This window comes from Aythya ferina (genome assembly GCF_964211825.1).
Source record: "Aythya ferina genome assembly, chromosome: Z".
In the NCBI taxonomy this organism is placed as follows: Eukaryota; Metazoa; Chordata; class Aves; order Anseriformes; family Anatidae; genus Aythya; species Aythya ferina.
Window position 1 is genome coordinate 22,387,187 of NC_140299.1, and position 20,750 is coordinate 22,407,936.

General features: G+C 35.8%; 1 protein-coding gene across 5 annotated transcripts in view; it reads right to left on the reverse strand.

The window, feature by feature from the left end:
* Positions 1-3,673: 3,673 nt before the first annotated feature.
* Positions 3,674-20,750, reverse strand: part of ADAMTS6 (ADAM metallopeptidase with thrombospondin type 1 motif 6) — a 154,745-nt gene continuing 137,668 nt past the window's right edge. For all 5 annotated transcript variants that reach the window (XM_084503222.1, XM_084503224.1, XM_084503223.1 and 2 more), the window contains 3 exons: positions 14,266-14,442; positions 12,807-12,963; positions 3,674-7,145 (listed from right to left, as the gene is read on the reverse strand). In XM_084503222.1, the coding sequence (XP_084359348.1) occupies positions 7,036-7,145; positions 12,807-12,963; positions 14,266-14,442 (444 nt within the window). In that variant the 3' untranslated portion in view covers positions 3,674-7,035. The remainder of the gene's footprint in view (positions 7,146-12,806; positions 12,964-14,265; positions 14,443-20,750) is intronic.

Below are 20,750 nucleotides of genomic sequence, written 5' to 3' on the forward strand. Positions count from 1 at the left end.
AAAGGCAACTTGAATTCTTTTTCCCTTTTATTTAAATGAGCAGTTTTATTCTTTGTTTCACAACAATTCTGAGCAACCCATGGTTAATTGATATGTGTAATTTATAGCTGTCATACTTCCCCTCCCCCACAGTAACTCAGTTACCAGCAGTATCCTTGACAAAATGCTTGTGAAGAATAATACATTTGAAGTCAAATGTTATCTGCTAATTGACAGGATGGTTTCAACAATGTAACCTTATCTTATGTAAATAAACTTCTAAGGAAACTTTGAGCAACAAAGGGCAAATGAGATGTTTGAGATTCCTTTTTGCTGCAGGTCTTGTTTTGATAGAGCATTTCAATAACAAAGGCTAAATGTGAAAGAGAATGAGACAAAAAGAGAGGCTCAGTTCCCTCTGTTTATATTTGTTCCTAACTCAGTGTTTTTCATAATAAGAAACAAGATCTTGAGGGTGTCTTTATTGTGGTAGAAAAAATTGAAATAAAAAATCTTATTTGAAAGCAAGTAATATTTTAATGTTTCTAGCATTTTCCCTTTAAATTCTTATTTAGATTTTGAATTAGTTTTTACTCTTCAACACAAAATTGACAAAAACAGCTGAAAATCAGGTTCTTTAACATACCATATAGTGTTAAGTTACAGATTGGAAAGTTGTTAATAATGCTCACATTAAAATCAAAGACAGAAATACCGTACACTGACTGTGAGACTCCACAGGCATGTGAAAAAGCAGTGAGAAAGAGGTGAAGCAGTCCCAGGAGAAAGAAGACGATGGAAGGAAGAGAAGCTCTGGCCCAGTATATGGATTCTGAGGAACGAAAGAGACAGCCCTGGAAATGGACTGCAAACTTGTCAAACACATGTAGTTGTTGTTCATATCAGGCCCTGACCCTGTCTCTAGACGCTATTCAAGGATGCTAGAATGCAGTGACCCAATTAAGTGCATTGCACTTCTGTAAAATAATTTGCTTTGTAAGCATAGCTGACCTCAAAACAGATGTGGTAATAAGAACTTAAAGTGCACAACTGAAGTTTGTCTTCTGAAATTCCAGTTAAGTCCAGGGTCTATGTCTGTACAGAGATGTAACTGGAAGACATTCCCACATGTGCAACCTGTTACCTCAACTTACTTGAACATGAGCTGTTTACTCAATACCAATCTGTTTTCAAGGGGAGGGAGATCTTCAATCATACAGGGAAGACATCTTCATTACAAAAGATGTCATATTGTGAGATGTGATTTCTAACAAGACAAGCAATAATTTTGTTATAAATGTCGCAAAACCTGCACAGCTCTAAGCACTTTGATGTTAAAAGGTGAGTGGAGAGGGAGGAAAGAGTTAAAAAATTGCAGTGATTGCAATGTGCTGAGCACTGAAGAGACCCAATTTCCAAAAGCCATGGCTTAGCCCTTACCAGCAAGGCCAAATCTGATCCCTCTGGGTGGTCATAGCAACCAAAGCCTGGAGCCCTCTCTGGCTGAGTCTTCACATCTAGCTTCCAAAACACTTCCTTTGCTATCTCAAGCTGTGATCTGATGAATTCATTCCAAGCAGGATTACTGAAGAAGTGAGATTATTTATTAAGTGATCTTGCTAGGTCTTCACTGAAAAAGTCTTACAGCTTATAAAAATGGCATCTTCCCACTCTTAATGCAGAAAGACATACCCTTTCAAGGACAGATTTCAGTAATTTTCTGACTGGCACCTATATGACCTTTGATGAGCATAAATTCTTTGTCCCATAGACTATCCAGCTTGTGTCGGTCCTGTGCAGAAATAGAGGAAAATAAATGACATGTGGTGCTTAGGTGATACAACAGCTTTAAGGGACGGAGTATCCTTAAATGCACACCACGCTAAATTCTCCGTTGCTCAGTTTCCTAAACTGGACATGAACTCCCCTTTTAGCTGGGCCAAATATACTTGGGAAGCTACCAATTTGCTAGTGCTGTAGTGAACATTGTTATGTGGCCGACTGAGCTCTTATAAATCTGTTTGGGATTCCATCCTGATTACTGCATGCAAATGCTCTTACACCATTCTGTCTAGGACAAAGATCGGAGGGACCACACAGAAGCAATGATCCATCCTTTCCACCTAATTGTTGCTTGTGGTGAAGGGAAGACGGCCAGATAGGGTGTCGCTTCTCACAGAACGACAGCCTCAGCTTAGTAATGGCCTTCTCTTAAGACTCTTAGATTGATGACTGACTGACTCCAGATGAGACTCACAGGACTCATCCAAAGTCTATTGCAGTAAAAGTCCACAAAAGAGTCCTGGACCTTAGTTTCTAGTAATAAAAAAATAATAAAAAAGTCAGCAAAATAACCAAGGCCTGTTCAGTATTCTACAGACGGTATTTACAAGTCTGTCTCATGGATCAGATACATTTAGAGAGAACAGAGATTTTACTGATGAAGGGATATATTGAATCATGGGGTATAGCAAGATAAATCAGAGAAAGGATAAGCAGAACCTCAGGTAAAAATGGTGTCCAATGAAAGATAGCCTCCTCAAGAAATAAACTGAAAAAGTATAACAGAGAATTGCGACAGCAGGGTTGGCACTAGAAGGAAGTTCTAGGTGTAGGAAGAGTGCATTTTAGAAGACTGAAGGGAGTTTTATGTGCCAGGAATTCTGCAGTCAGCATGGGTGATGTTCAGTATAAAGTAGCAAAAGCAGGAAAGGAGAGAAACACAAGAGCATCTGTTTCAGTGTATGCAGTTTGTTGTTATAATCCAAAACACAGTTGCTCCAGGGGAAAAGAATAATACTCATAACTGAACAATTGTGGGAAACCTATCAGGTAATAATTTGCAGTGTGAATGTATGGGGGAAGCATCAACAGAGTTTTGGAATCACAGTGAAAACTGTTATTACACTGTGTAATTTAGTAAGACTATTCAACCTTAAATTTATAGTCTGTAGAGCAATAAAGCTTCTTGATAGGTGGAAATATCAGTGCCTTTGAAATAGGCAGGTTTTTTGAATCCTCCTTAGTAAACAGAAGAAGAAAAAAAAAATTACTAAATGCCTTATCAAAATATTTAAGGTTCTCTAATTGCCTTAATAACTTATTAATAGTAGTAGAAAGATTATTTTCATTAAAACAGAAGCTAGATTTTAACTTATTCTAGAGAAACAATAAATATTTAATTGGACTTGATCAGAGATTTCAATACAGGATATTTTAACTGCATCAGGTAAGAAAAGAAGCATCTGTCAACAACAGTCATCTAACCACCAGGTCTTCTGAAATGACTTTGTTCTTTATATTTACAGCTTCGGATAAACTTCAGATGAAACCTTAAAAGCTCAATGCAAGAAGGACATTTTATTGTTATTGTTGACTGACTGGTAATGAAATCATTCCAAGAAGTACAGGATAATTTGCTGCCATTAATTTCATTCTTGATCTACATTTATTGCTTAGGCTAAAATATTACTCAATAATGTACATGATCATATTTTTGACTCTTCCTTTTCCTTATTGTTTCACTTATATATGACAAACATTGCTGCTGCCAAAGACAGAATTCTGGCATAACATATAGATGTTACTTGAAAGAAAATATCTAATATATATTTTGATGCATCTGATGAAGCAAACATCAAGCATACAGAATTCTAGCAACTGTAAGTCAGGGAATAGACAACCATACCATGGGTATCATTCTTAAAAGCTGCAGTTTTATTTTACTAAATTATCTATGTTAAAAACAAATCTGTGCCTGGTGTGGAATTTCACTGCATCAAGTGTTACAATATTTTTGTTTTCATTACAAGCAGGAGAATGCATGTAGAACAAGTGTTAAGAAACATGACAATAAATTAGAATATAATTTACAAAAGCAAAAAATAATAATAATAAAGTAACAGTGTACCACATTAATACTGAGTATAAAATAATAAGCAACTAATCACAATAATACAAAGGTAATTTCAGTCTGTATTATTAAGGATATCTATGTGACATTCACTCCATTACAAAGTTCCTAATAAAATGGACTATTTTTGGGTGTATACACCTTGAGGGGTTAATCCATAGATTATTTTTGATTTGATCTTCTTCAGCTGATAGTATTGCTCAGTGGAAGTACTGGCACCAGATTGATTTCTGCATTTATTATTCTACTATTTGATTCTAGGCCTTTCATATTTATAGCCTACACAAATAGTCCTATTGTCACTAGTTAGGAATATAACACTATTTAGCTTAGATTATATAGATGGCTACAGCGTAGCAGCAGCAATGAACTGTGCTGTGGAAACCAATTATTTTTCTTTGAAGTAGGTTTCATTTGTCAGTCTTAGTCTGAAGTGTTGCTTAGTTTGTAAATCCACATACATTCTGTGTTTTGTTCCCTTTAACAATATGATTCAATGTTGCTCCAGGGAGTTCTTTAAATTCCAGCCTCAGTGCTGTTATGTTGCAGAGTAAACATGGGACTCCCTAGTGTTCTAGCACCAGTAAGAGAGCAAAATGTGTCTTTGGAAACACTCCTTACAATTTTCCTAAGTGAGGTAAAAAAAAAAAAAAAAAAAAAAAAAAAGTTTCTTTTGAATACATTAAAAAACCTTTTCTTATTAGCTGAAAAGACACATTATCTTATAAACACAGTCATGCCCTGGAGAAAACTGGACCCTGACACAGAGAGGCTTCTTGTTTAAAGAATGCCATAGTAACGCCTTTCCCTTTTATCATATTTTTGACCTAACCAGGGCATGCTAGCACCAAGGTGTTTTGTCAAAAGGATACAGAAAGTCAATTCACTTAACAGAGAAGGACTACATACTGCCCTTAATCCATATGTGCAACTCCCAAAGGCTGTTTACTGGTGTCAGTTTTAGCAGGAGTTGTTTACACGGTGATGAGAGCAGCAGATAAGCATATGTGAATACATGCAAGCCAACTGAAAATTAATTCCACTGGTCTCAGGTGTAAGGAAGTGAAAATACTGGCAAGAGGTAGCAGATGACAGAACTTTGATGGTCATGAGTACGTGGGTTGCACAAAACCCCACTGATAGATTGTCAATATGTTGGGGGGATTTCATAGTATGAGCCCTGCTAACAACATCTACTACTCCATGCTAATTCACATTAGTAGATAGTGTGCAACACATCTGGCTTGTTCTTGGTAAAATACACTGATACACTTCAATCTCATGATATTTTGAAATTATTTTTCACTGAAAAGAGTACTTTCTTTAAAAAGTGCTATTTGAGTTAGAATTTGTAACACATTATTGTTCACATAATTTTAATTGCACTACAACAAAGGAGGCATAGTTTGACACAAAAGCACATTCATCAAGTACCTGCTGCAAACTGCAAGTGTTCAAGTACAATATATTAATATAAACAAGTACCCACTTTCCTTATCTCCTTGTTGAGTCTTGCTATTGAGAGTGAAGGGGAAGAGGAGCACTACACTAAACATTTTTATGGTAGATTCTTGAATGTGACTTGCCTAAGCAGTTTGGTTTCACATTTAAAAATGCAAAGTAATTGGTGAATATTAAAAATATGGTGATATGGAATAAGTGGAGTATGACAGCAGAATAATTGGAATAGCTAGAAATATATTGGCATCTAGCTATGAATCCAGAGGCAGGACTTCGTTCCAGTCTCACACTGAAAGCTGCCTCAAGCTTTAAATATGATCCAGCTTTAAATGGGTACTTGGCCATTTAGGTCAAGGTGACCAGACTTCATTCTAGCCACCCCTTTTCCAGTGTGCCTTACTCCTGATAGCCCAGTATGCCTTTTGGCTCAAGCACACTCGACTTCTCATTTGCAGAACCTACATATCCCCAAAAATCTTTTATCTTTGGTTGTAATCCTTGTCCACTCTGATGTGGACTCCTGAACTGCAGACTCGCATATTCTTTTTGAAAAAAAATGCTCTTCCACTGTGGTATCAAAGAAGGGAACATTTGAAATCCATCTTAACTTCCAGCTTTGTAAAGAACTATTATTATTATTACAAAGTACGCTTATCTTTTTGCACTATAACTTCTTGGTATTGGAGAATCAAAAGTAATGCATAAAATGGATATAGATGCTGACAAAGTTATTTCTTTGTGGCTAGTGATGTAAACAAAAGTGAGCTGAAGACAAAATCTTAAATTCTACGCAAACTGCACAGTAGCAGTGAAAGAGCTGGCCATATGGTCTTCACCACTATTGGAGTACCACTCCTCCATGGTATTCAAATATGTTCCCTTTTAGTAGAAATCTCAGCTTTGCTTGTACAATGGTAAGATGGCTATAAACCTGCAACATAGATTTCATTTCATTTCATCGCACACTTGTATTTCATGCACCACTGCAATAACTGTTGCACCTCTTAAAACAATGTCCCTCATGGTTGTTCTATTGAGTATAGTTTTATATATGGCTCACAGCAGTGTTCAGGAAATATGGATTACTCCAAAGGGAATTAGATGGAATGAAGGAAAAATACATTTAAAAAAAAAAAAAATCTGCTCCTTAAATAACAATTCCAAGCTCATTTTATAATTTAAATTGTGGTGCTGTGTCGTGAGATAAAATAGTTAACATTTTTAAGCTATGACTTAACATTTTTTTTTGATTCTTCTTTACTTCCATAGTAGACCAAGTCATAACAGCTACATTTTAAACAGTTTTAAATACAAATGGATTCAGTGTCATTGCTAAGTCCATAATAAAAATTATTTTAATGGTCCAAGGAGGTAAACAGACTATTGGATTTAGTCAAAAGAACACAAATGTTCCACAGTAAGCTATTCTATATGTGTTGTGTGGATCTTTCCAATTTGGCATGCCCTCCTTATACTGTGTCCAGCACTTTGGATGAATAAATCCCACTTCACAGAAGTTAAAATAATATTGAAATCCTGTCAGCTGGGGCTGACCAGTGGTTACGTTTTCCACAGGGTAATGCATTTGCAAGGACGTCAATCTCATTCCACTGTGTGGCTCTCTTCGATGGACACTTTTCCACAATGGTAACAACAAGGCACATTCTCATGCTTTCTGTGGGTCAGTGTCCTTGGCAGGTCTTGCAGCACATCTGTCTGAAGTATGCTCGACTGCAGAACTTGAACTTCAGCACCAGTGGACAATATGCCACTTTGTTCACATCTTTGCACTCTAATAATTAAGGGTATTAAAGAGAAAAAGAATCAGAAATAAAAATTAAACTACAAAGAAAATTTAACATGCTTCTGCTCTACCCATCCACCTTGCCCTCTTTGTAACTACTCTTCCTTAATCATCTTAGTGCATACAGTATATTTTTAAAAGCCATAAAATCATTTGCAGGTCTTCTCTCCCAGAAATTCAGAAGTGTGCCCAATTTGTCTTGAAAAAAAAATAAAAAAAATTAAAAAATAAAAATTATTGCAATAAATGACCACTTTAGACAGCTAGGAAACATGAGTCTTTTTTTTTTTTTTTTTAACAATACTTTTATAGCTTCTTTCTCAGGAGTTATTTCATTCATCTGTGAGAGGTTATCCAAAATCTAACACAATTCACAGTATTTGGTACCATGCCTGTGCATTTGTAAGAATCCTTGAAATAGTATAAGCATTGCAGTGAACAGGGATGGAGAAAACAAAGAGTGTTACAAATCAAGGCACCAACAGTGTGAGTTCAGCAACCTGGCCAAATGTTGTACTTGAGGCTCAATTCCATGTGTCCACACTTTCTTTTACACAGGAGAAAAAGGCACTTTTATGCCTGTAATAGGCATGCAAGAGCTTTTTTTTTTTTCATATTTGCATTTTCCCTGTATGCTGGGCTTACTGCCTCAGCAGCCCTTGTCATACTGGCAGGTAAGTGTCCCAGGAAGGGAACAAGAGCTCTGTCACATGGAGCAAGGATTCCTTTCTTTCCATCCCACACCAGCTGTACCTGCAGTGACTTGTCGGTGTTCATTACAGGAGCACTGCAGGAATATGCAATGGTTCTCCTGTGGCTCAGTTTCCATTCTGTAGAAAGAAGGTGGTAATAGGGAATGGAATAGTTTGGTCTATACCCAGTTCTTAGTGTGATATGTAAGAGACATAAAGCAGTATCCAAGAGCTCTATTTTACACTCAGGTTCTACATCTCAGATTTTGCTACTGCAGATTTGCTTTTCATCGGAGTAAATATTGTGGTAGGTGTCTGATACAGGAGTTACCACTCCAGTTAATAGCATTTGTGTATTTTTTTTTTCCAGGCTGATATTAAAATAGGACTTTGGCAAGGAGCCTTGTTTTGTGGGTAGGAAAAAGGAAGAGATGTATACACAGAAAAAGCAAAACCCACAAATCTGAAATGATGTAGGAAGGATTATTTCAGAAAATAATTTGTCTCAGATGCTGTAAGTTTTCAAGGTTGCATTCAATACTTCATTTCTTCTACAATCTTTCTCACATTAAATAGGTATAAAGAAAATGTGAATAAAAAGGACTGGATCTAGCTGTACATTGAACATTATCAGATACTGTGTTGATTTACTGTCTAAAAGTGAAGACTTTAGTGAAGGCCAGGATCTTGTTGCTCAAAGGCCTGACAGAACAAAAGTCCTTGAATCCCAAGTGTCCATAAACTATGTATGAAAAAGACAACAGAGACACACAAGCCATGCAAGAAGTAATAGTGAAACAAACACAATCTGGACGTACAATCCTTCAGCTACTCCTATTTGTCTTCTATATATATGTTTTTCCTCCAGAAAAGGTAGCTATGAGCAGTGGGGTTCAAGCTGCAAGGATGCTGTAGTAGAAAGTTATATGCAGATGAGACTTTTTAGTATTTGAACCTAGGAAAGCATTAGTGACACTGAACTCAGGGTCTGTACTTAATGGTACTTCTGACAATGCCCACGTGCATGCTTTTAGCTAGACAAGTAAAAGCATGAAATGATTTAAATTTTTATTTTATTTACTCACATATAGTGCTTTCATTGTAATTCTTGACTCTAACTACCTTTTGTTTTATGCGCTATTTTTCTAATTTTTAATTCTCTATTTGAAAACAGAGTTGGATGTCAGGAGAAAAGACATTGAGCATAGCTGTTTGAAAGAGGCATGTTTCTCCATTTGCAACTACATGTGGTCACTACTTTATTTCAAAAACTCTTCCCAAAAGAGGTCAAATATATTCCAGAAATATTTCAGGTCCCTGTGTTTATTACCACTGAGAACATAGGAGAGAAAAGTAGTGACTTATAAATAAAACGAGGAATAAAAAGGTTCACTTGATCTTGATGAGATGTAAAAGTTTATTCAATCCCCCAAATAACCCCATACACACCGTGTTTAGTTAAATACAGGAAAAGCCCCTAACTATATTTTTGCTAAAAGTAGGATTTGAAATTATCCCATTTCATGTTTCTTAATGTTTTTCTTCCTCTTGACTAAACCTGGACACTGTTCAGTCAGTGCCATTTGGACAGCAGTGAGACAATATCCTGGAAGGTGCCCACAACTTCTGTTTTAAATATCAGTTTTGAAATAGATACAGAGGTTGATGAAGTAGCCTATTCTTCACAGGGCTGTCATTGAATGGAAGAGGTTTAGCAGAGCTCTTTTTGTTCCTAGTAACTACTGTTAGCAAGTTTCAATAAAATACATATATTAATCTCTCCTTTCCTTGTCAGATCAGACAATATTATGATACCAAGTATCATATTACAGTAATAAAGCAGAGAATGTCACAGTGCTGTCAACTAAAGAGACTGCAAAGGCTTACCACAAAAAATACAAGGGAAACTGAAATGACATAAACATAGATTAAATAGTTTGTCATGTAAAGTTTCAGGTGGCATTTAGCAGTCTAGATTCAGCAGACATACATACTTAGAGAATAAAATCATTCTGAATACATTTCAAATCGTGTGGTACATGCTGTCTGGAGCGCAATTCCAGCTTTGAATGTAATGGTACTCAGCAGCTACCTCAAAACCTTATCTACAATGTTCTAAATCTCCAGTGAAGAGTTTACTGAAAATAAAGAGCTAAAGGAGATGTTTAATGTGACAAGATACATGTTAATTTTCTTTTACTAATCCTATATAACCAGAATTTTGACTATTATTTAATGTAAACAACCTACACTTTCCGCAAGAAAGCACTTCCAAACTTTACCAATGTGATCATTACACTTGCTGAAAAATGTGCTGAAAAATATGTACTTTCTTATCTTGGGTTAGCAAAACTAAGTTGTTCAGAAATTGATGAATGGGTCCCACTGGCTAGCACTAGAATTTTGGGATTGAAGGGAACCAGGAAGTTCACTGCAGTTTGAAATAGGAAGGGAATTCACTCAGCAAGCCCAACCCTTCTGCAAAGCAATGACTGGTTGCTGAGGGTGCTTTTCCCCACAGTGGAGCCCAAAGCACAACATAATAATTCTGGATGGCATGCAGACTAAGTCCCTATGTGCAGGCAGATAGGCACTGCTACATACGTGCACAAAGAGTTGTCAGCTTCTCTTTTGTCTAAGGATTTTTAAGGCCAAAGTACAAACAGAAAATGTGCAATACAGGCACATTATTTTGCGAATACTCAGTTTGTGCTTCTTATATTCAGTATTTAATAGTTCTGAAATGTTTATAAATTAGGATTTATATTTAAGAAATGATTACAAAAATATTGAAAAAAATAACTAGAAAACATTTTTTGTCTTACTTTGGGATAAGGCACCCTTATTATTTCATGGATTGCAGCTAGGTTCTTCTGAAAGGATGTAGGTATTTTAAATTGGTAAGTAAATTCTGAGATTATGTTTACTTCTGAGCCATTTGAGCCACTTAACCACTTACAAATAATCAGTGGTTTCCAGTAAAGACCTTCAGTGTGGGACAAAAACAAAAATGGGGTGCTAAGTGGCAATATGACTGTCTTTCTATTGGACAAGATTGTCCTAGCATCTTCTTCCTTTTAATTACTCCTAGGACTAGTAAAGTACCATGCTAATGATGCTGCATAGCTGTCACTATGGAGCTGGCCAAAGAGCTGAAGTCCAGCTGGAATACCATGTAAGTGTTTTTCACCTTTTTTCATTCTGTGGATCCCAACAACGTTCCAGTGAAGGTCTGGGTCTCTGGAAAACACTACAGCCAACAGACTTGCTTTTCATAGCTACCCTGCACAGCTCTTCTTTAAATAAGTCCATGAACATTAAGTATCCATATATCTCAGACAGAAAATCCCAGACAGAAAAAACAGATCGCCTTATTTTCCTGGTGTTAAAGAATTACTAACGCAATGACTTGACCTTTTCATCTTGAAGAGGAGACTAAGACTTAATCATGCACACTTAAAAATATTTTACTACCTTCATTACTTTGGAAAAAAGACAACTTCTGTGTTTGGAAATAAAATAACAGCTAGCTGTTGAGCTTAAAGGAGAGGAAGTTTCCTACATTGATAATAATTGCCTAGGGATTACTTAAGAGTACTAAACATAGCAATGGAAATTAAAGTGACCAAGGAAAACTCTATTATGATGACGTATTTCTAATGAAAACATGGGATGATGAGTGTCTATTTAAAGTTTAAAAACTCCAAGTGACAAATTGCTCACAATCAATTATCAGTGTATTCCTAGGAAGATTTTAGTATGCTCTTTTTCATCAAGATGTCTACATTGACAGACTTTTATGACAATTTTGAAGCTACGGTGTGAGCCTAAATGGATACAGAAGGTTATTACATGAACGTCAAATAAGGAAAGACTAGCCTTTTTTTCCTTTTTTTTTTTTTTTTTTTTTTTAAGTAAAAATCAGAGCACTTGTTCCATATAAACAGGACATCAACCTACAGTACAGCTGGAGAACCACTGCAAAAGCCACTCCATTTACATTAATTATGCTAAAGGAGTAGTGATATTGATATTGTCAAGTGAAGCACTCACAATTTGGGGAATACTTCTTTTAAAAGAACTACAATTATTGTGCAATGTTTTGTGATTTCAATGTTTCGTGATTTATTATGATGATTTTTGACTGCTTTTTCCCTTCCACACAAAATGGAATGTAATCATCTGGTGAACAACTATTCTAGATTTTTATGATCAGCAAGGAAACTTTTTGCTGCCTAGCACTCAAATTCTACTTTGAAGACAGAATTTCCCAAGAGGTTTACACGGGGAATTTATGAGTCCAGACCTGGAACCCTTCATAAACATTAACACACTTATTTTGACATTATTATCTAATATATCTGTAACATAAATTATGTTATGATGAAGACAGATAATAGTCTGATTAAATTAGTTTGTATTGTGTAAACATACTGAAATTATTTCAAACAGGCATTATGAATACAGGAAATTCAAAGTTAATTAGAAGAAGCTGATAAGTCAGTCAAAGTATAAAAACAGAATTGTTACACCATGTAGCATTAAATGTTTTTCAACGAACATGTGATTAAATAATTTTGCCTGCTCCACTGCTGAGTGAGTACAAACTCAATGGATTAAGAAACATATCATGTTATCCCTGCTATCATGAACATTTCCATTCACCAATATAAAGACTGGAAGATTAATGACACAAAATTATAGCAATTTGTCCGTGGCTACATATGGTTTGTTTGCTTGTTTGTTTAAACAAAGAACCTGTATGTAGCATGTAGCTTCTCACTGACTTCACCTTTGAACTACATCGACTAATTAGACAATAATTGCAAAAAAATTAAGTCAGTCTGGGCAATGATTTAATGTAGATTTCTAATAATAAATGAATAAGGTAATACTGACCACTTCACTCTTTCTTTGTTTTCACTCAGACTACATTATCTTAAGATGGCAAACTTACCTTCCGTGTTGGAAATGGGAGTACTGTCACATTTGCTTTCACACTGCTGCATTGATGGAGGTCTAAGTGTTTCTGGACACTCACTAGATGCTTGTCCGGTATATGAGAGGCACTGTACTGTTCGCATCTGTTGCCCAAGACCACATTGTGCAGAACACTAAAAATAAGACATAAAAAAGTAAAACAACTCAGATTCAACTTTTAATAATAAAGCAAGACAACAGGAGAGCAGTCAGGAACAAATGTGCACATTTGCCTATGTACACACAGGCAATTTTCTAGGTTAATACAGAAAATTATTTTCATAAAATATTTAGGATGTTTCTTTTCTGACAGTATACAAGCATTTGTCTTTCAAAGAAAATAAAACAGTGCAATGTTAGCTCCTTAAACTGCTCAGATTTGAAGTAAGAGAATAAAATTTACTCTATTTCATATATCATGTATGAGGTTAAGTGCATATTTTCAATAGAGAAATCATCTAGTTTAGAACAAAGAGAAGAAAAAAACAAGGACAACAAGAATTCAAATCTGATAACAGAATTTTTCTAGGAACAAAGAGAAGTATCTTTCAAACAAAAATACTTTGTGGTTTCCAAACGTTTTTGAATTTCTGTATCTAAACAGTGGTTTTGAGACTTAGATCAATTTAAGATAAAAATGTATCTGAACAACTAATGTAAAAGAAAAGATGGACTGCATATGAATTATACTGTAATACCACAAACGATTGTTTCCTGATTAGTTAATCTCCTGAAGTGTTTTATTTTCACTACAGGCAAATTTATCAGCAAACTTAGAAAATATCAAGTTATACATGTATCATAATTAATATACACGTATCATAATTTATCATAATTAAGATTTAAAAAAAAAAAAAAAAGCAAAGAAACCCAGTACATCCTATTTAGGAACACTCCATAACTGGCAGCACCATTCAACCTGTGCTGTAACAATTTAGAACCTCAATAATTAAGCATACTTTATACAAAATTATAAAAAAATAAAAAAAATAAAAAAAATAAAAAATAAAAAACTCAGTTCTTTGGGCTGCTATGTATCTTTCTGTACAGTAAAATACACTAAAATGGCTTTGTATTTCCATGAAGTTTCTCAAATTAAATTCTATATATGTTAAAACTAAACTTGCAACATTGCTGTATTGCAAATTCCCCTTCTATTAAACTTTAGTAAGGACTAGTTCATTTTTAAAGCATGCATATGGAAACTCATGCAGCAGAAACCAGATTATTGTCAACAAATCCTTTATAGTTCAGCCGACAATAATCACTCTGCACCATATTTCAATCTGAAATAAACTGATTGAAGCTTTCGCTTCAGTCATGGGAACCATCCCTTATTCATTTCCAGTAACACATTTATGCTTAGTAGGTGGTAGAGCCTGATACTTAATGAGTAGGAGACTAACAGCAGTAAATGTTTATATGGACTATCTTACCTGTCCCCAGTCTCCAGTCACCCAGCGAGGAGGAGGACATCGACCTAAACTACAGCGGATGCGGACTGGAGGTTTACTTTCCTCTTGGCATTGAGCAGCTGGAAACGTTTTTAAAAGATCGCTGCTTTTGCACAGAACAATTCGGTGTTTAAATCCTGGACCACACTTTGGCGTGCACTGAAAAAATATTGGTACAAACAAATAATGAAAATTCCAGTAAAAGGTCAGTACAAGTTTTAAGAAATAGTATGGAGAAGTTGAAAGATATATTTATGTTCTTACAAGTAAACTATAATTTTCCCAAAATGGTAGTTTTAAAATTATTACAAACATGAACAAGCTGGCTGATGACTGCTTTATTAAGTTAAATCTTTTATAAGTTTAATTTAATAAAAGTACATTTCCTTTGCTATTTATGTGTCTCTATTATTTGCTTTTGTACATGAAAACCTTTAGGTTAGGTTTAAGATATGCACTTTGCTGTAAAGTAAAAAGCACTGCCACATGCATCATTATTATGAAACAAACTTGAGTGTAATTATTTCAGAAACAAAGTAGAACTCAGTTCTACTTTTTTTAACACAAATCTTGTACACGCTAAGCATATGTCTACTAGAAAACTAGGAGAAGGAGGGAAGGAAGAGAAGAAAAATCTGCCTGGCTGAAATGAAGAAAGAATTAAATATTGATGCTAAATAGAGATCAAAAGAGAATGACAATGAATATGTCAGGTCCGCCGTGTCATAATCATAACTTATTTTGGTCCAAATTCTATGGAATATTGCATGTTTTCTGGAAAAAAATTCAAATAACATGCATAAATCCTTAAAGCAGGAACTGGAAGCAAGTACCCCTTCCTAGCTCAGTGCTTAAAAATTACTTGCATTCAATCTCCTCTTCCTGGCAATGGAGCATTCTGTGAAGCCAACAGGAAAGAGAGAGAAGGCTGGAAGGACCTACCACCATCATTAGGGTAGTCTACAGATTTGTGATCAGTTCACTTTGAGAAACAGCAGGAGACAGAAAGACTTGAACCTCAGAGTTGCAGAGGGTTGTGTTCTGCACTTTGGGCGGTGCATTCTAAAACCTGAAATACTATAAAAACACAAATAGCAAGCTATCACCAGCTGAAAACTCAGATCGTTAGACATGCTGAAAGAATGTCTTCTTAATAGAGGCCTTTGGAGAGGATATGTGGAGAAATATCTAGCATGTGAATCACTGCGTGACTTTGGGAAGAGGTTGGCACTCAGCTTCTCTTATGCATCAAGACAGGCAAAAAGTCGAACTTCCGATAATCAGTTAAATAAATGTCAAAATCCAGTGTGCCTATGGAATTTTATAATCCCAAGAATATAGTAGCAAATAAACAAGAGTTTGAGGATCAGCACTGGAGTTTAGGTGTATCTTTTTTCTAGTCTTGTTTGAAAACATATTTTTAAATCTATGTCTAAACTGCAACTTGAGGAAAATTTTTCAGCTACTTGTACCAAAAAAACTTTTTGGAGTTACTCGTAGTTAAAATTCCACTAAGATGGACTACACCCTGTACCCAGAACTGAAAGCAAAGTAAGGAAACAGGCTGTCTACAATAATACTGAATCACCAAAACTAAAAAGCATCAACAGAAGTTAACACAAATGTATGTCTCCAAAGCATGTGAAAGACAAAATACCCATTCAAAGAAAAACAGAAAATCATGTTCCCCACTATCACACGCCTGTTGAATTTTTGACTCAGCGGAAGTCATGACTAACAGTAATGTGAATGCAAAATAAATTTACTTGTCTCTGATAAGGTTCTTCCCAAGAAATCTTTATTTTTTGCTATTTTATCTAGAAATATATAGAAGTAATTTACAGTGTGCAGAAGAACTCACCTCAACTACTTCAAAGTATTAAATTTTTTAAGTTGATATTACCCAAGAATTATAGAATCATATCACATCCCAAGCTGGAAGGAACCCACAAGGATCATTGAGTCCAACTCCTGGCTCCACACAAGACCACCCCAAAATCAGACCAGATGTCTGAGAGATTTGTCCAAACACTTCTGGAACTCTGACAGCCTTGCACCCTCTGGGTGCAGAACCATTCCCTAACCCCCAGCCTGACCCTCCCCTGTCCCAGCTCCATGCCGTTCCCTCGGGTCCTGTCGCTGTCCCCAGAGAGCAGAGCTCAGCGCCTGCCCCTCCGCTCCCCTCGTGAGGGAGCTGCAGGCCGCCGTGAGGCCTCCCCTCAGCCTGCTCTGCTTGGGGCTGAGCAAACCAAGGGGCCTCAGTCACTCATACATCTTGCCCTCTAGACTCTTCACCATCTTTGTAGCCCTCCTTTAGACACTCCTTTAGACATTCACAAACAGTTTTATGTCTTTCTTATATACCCAAAACTGCACACAGTACTCAAGGTGAGGCCACACTAGCACATAGCAGAGCAGGACAATCCCTTCCCCTGACCCGACCAGCTAGCAGTGCTGTGCCTGGTGCACCCCAGGGTACAGAGTTGATCCTTTTGCTGCCAGGGCACACTGCTGGATCATGTTCAACTTGTCATCAACCAGAACCCCGAGATCTCTTTCTGTGGGACTGCTCTCCAGCTTCTTGTACCCTAGCCTACACATATAGCCGGGGTAGCCCCATCCCAGGTGCAGAATCTGGCACTTACTCTTGTTAAACTTCATATGGTTGGGGATTGCCCAGCCTCCCTAGTGTGTCAAGCTTTCTCTGCAAGCCCTTTCTACCTTTGGCAGAGTCAACAGCTCCTCCTAATTTAAAGCCATCCACAAACTTCCTAAGTATGCCTTCAAATCTTGCACCCAAGTCAATTATGAACACATGAAAATGATCTGGCCCCAAAAAAGGCAACCTGTGGAAGCCTACTAGTGTCTGGCTGCCAGCTAGATGTAACCCTATTTCCTACAAACACTCTGAGCCCAACCCCCAATAGCCAGTTGTTTTGTCTAGCTGTATGCTGGACATCTTGTCCAGAAGGATACTGTGAGAAACAATATTGAAAATTTGACTGAAATCCAAAATATTACATCTATTAGCTGCAATGATTACACTCTTCTAGACAAGCCACTGTCAGTTTTAATATAGGTGTGGGTATTTTTATAGAAACGCAGTATCATAGAATGCTTTGGGTAAGAAGAGACCATCTAATTCCATGCCCCCTGCCATAGGCAAGGACACCTTTCACTACACCAAGTTGCTCAAAGCCCCATCAAACCTGGCCTGAAACACTTCCAGGGCTCCTGCCCTTCTCTTAAAGATATCAACTAATCTCTATGTTTACAAAATAAATTTGTTTCTCTGTCCTACAAGATAGAAAATTTCTTGTTAATTAATTTATTGTTCATTACCATGTAAAGTAAAAAAAAAAATGTAACTATACTGATGCTCAACAACTACATTAGTATATGAAAGATTTTAAAAATTTCTTAATTTTACCTAGTATTGCTTATTTTTCATATAAAAGCAAAGCTTTAGACCTTGCATTCCAGAGAAATGTAGCAAAATTTTCCACTGGCTTCAAGGGAAGCACTATTTGACTCTTCTATTTTCACTCTTGTTTTCTGTACAAAAACAGAGGCAGCATTTTCATGCTTCTGTCAGAAAATCATATAAATATATATATATTTGAAGTATATTACTAAAGGGATTTATATATATATTATCTTTCTAGGAACACTGAGCAGAAAAAAAAATATCTTTTTTCCTCATTATATTAAAATGTTATCATCAGGCAAAATTTGTACAAGAAAGAAGTCAGCACTTTTTCACAACCAGATGCTTAGCAGAGCTTTAACCTTTAGATGAGAATATTTGTGTTCAAAATTATAACACATTCCACCTCTATAAAAGGTTGGATGTGAAAGCTCCTATGTTGACATTTTCAACGATGATATAACAGTCAGTAAAGTCTGCAGAAAGCAGCAACAAGGGAATGCTTATATTTGATAGTATTTAGAACATATATGTATGGCTCCATAATTTGTCAAATAGATACCACTACATGTTAGTATTGAGACAATGTCCAAATATTCCAACCAGAAATGAAGTACCATGGTAATGGTCACAAAGAGCTTAAAACTATCAATGCCACAGATATGATGTGCGTTTTCAACTGAACATCCTTTTCTACTCATCCATTCTTTCCTTCTAGCTCCTTCCCCTTCTGCTCCTTCGAAGTCAAATTCATTCTTGACAAGCTGCAATATGCTATATACTTTTTTAGATAAGGACAAGAACCATTTAAAATATTTTCTGCCTTGATTTAAATTCCCTATTTCTTGTGTGAAATGCCAGCCAACAGTGGGGTAAAAAAATACTGTTCCACATGTAGACCAAGACATATTTTAAAATTCACTGTGTCATTTCATGAAGTCCTGCTCTAAACTGGTAAAAGCTTCTGAAATAAATATTTCTTCCTAGAGGTTTCAAGATATACAACTGATAACTTTTTATAGAATCAATTAAAAAATATATATCTGTTATGTTAAAACTGTATAGAACTAGAGACAGATCCAGGTACAATCTGTGAAAGATATCTGTTTTATGATATCAAATCATTTACAAAACCTGGTACAAATAACAGGAGGTTTAGAACCAAAAACATCTCTATGATAAAGTACCGAAAACAAAATAAAAGTCAGAAGTTCACACTGTATTTTAAAAAAAAGAACTTTCTTTACATAGAAGTTCACTAAAATGACAATTAACTCCTCATGAAACAAAGCCAAACAGTTGAAGAGTATAGCATAGTAACACATTTTCTTTTGTTCAAAGAAAAATAATGTACATAATGGAGAAAAAAGTCTACACAAGTAGTTTCTTCATCTGAGAAGAACACATGGAGATTATATAGGCATGAGATCCAGAAAGGAAGGAAATGAACCTCAACACTTTCTATGGTAGCTCACAACACATGAAGATATTACTACTTTTAAGTTCTGCCATAATGTTTAGACTATTATTACTAATAATGAATGAAGACTCCATTATTGGAGGTATCAAAAGCCAGCTGGACATGGTCTGGGGGAACTGATTCTAGGTGCCTCTGCTTGAGCAGGACAGTTGGACAAGATGACCTCCAGAGGTCCCTTCCAATTTCAACTGTTCTATGATTCTGTGAACCTGTATTAAAAAATATGGAAAGAGCTGATCAGTACTACAAGTATGGCCACTCAGAGTAAGGCTGGTAGGCCTCCTTCTTCATGCTTTGAATTTCCAGAGGTTGTAATGATTTTTGGAGATAAAACTACCTGTGGATAGAAGAGATCTGTGCAATCACAAGCACAGTAACCTTCCCGATTGTTTAGAGTGCTTTATAATTTATTTTGAATGAAAGACTGTTTCAAGACAAGCAAGTATACAGGAAACGGGATATAACGAATAATGGGTTTATCATTGATAGATTATTCCAGTTTACTCCAACAATTTTTTTATTTATTTTTTTTTTTTCAGAAAGAGGAAGCATAAGATTTCTAACCTCTGGCCTCCAGTCAAGTGGTTATCCTCAATGGTGTTTCAGAGATACTATCTGCAAAGACCTTATAGGATCAGTCATGCGACTGGATCTAATTCATATTTCTTCATAGTTTACTTAATGATAGATACTCATGCAACAGTGGTTTAATTTGTTGTGTTACTGAAATTACAGAAATTAGCAGCTAGCACAAGTAACTAACTGACCTTGGTGCTAAAGAGGTATGCTTTAAAGAAAGAACCGGAAACCTTGAGGACAAGAATAACTAAAATGAAGTGAAATTTGACAGTACAAAAAGAACCCTTACAGTACAAAGAGAAACATTAAAAACAAACAAACAAACAAGAATCTCTATTTAAACTGGTAAATCACTAACTGAAATGAAAAAAAAAAAAAAAAGGAGGATAAAGTTATGGATGTACTAACAGAATGTAAGATAGCTTAACTAATCATTATGTGATGTTTGTGGAACAGAAAAAGGTATACCAATACACCATATGTTATAGTTATTTTCAGTAGAGGCAGGAAACAAAATAACAAGGCACATACAAAATCGCCTTTGGGGTAATATGTAGAAATACATATAGACTTCAAACTGAAACATGAAAGCACAATGTGATCAGGGTAAATTCCTTTTTGATGAATAATAGCTGGAAAAGAAGTAGGGTTTGTTTCAAAACAAAGGGTTTGTTTCAATAACAAAAGCAAACGTACAAACTGGTATGGAATTGGAACATTTCTTGCAATTCCAAAAGTGAAATTCAGGAATAATTTTCCAAGAAGCAGTATGACAGCTCCAAATTAATTATTTTTAAAACACTGTTTAATCCATTTATCAGAATAATTATATTATATTGCTGCATTTGACAGCAGGGCCATAGACAGGAAAACCTTACTTGTAAGTACTACAAAGGCTACATTGAGATAAAAAGAGAGGTGATATAAGAGTCCAGGACAGATGGATCTGAAAAAATATGGAGCCATTTTTGCATTGTGATT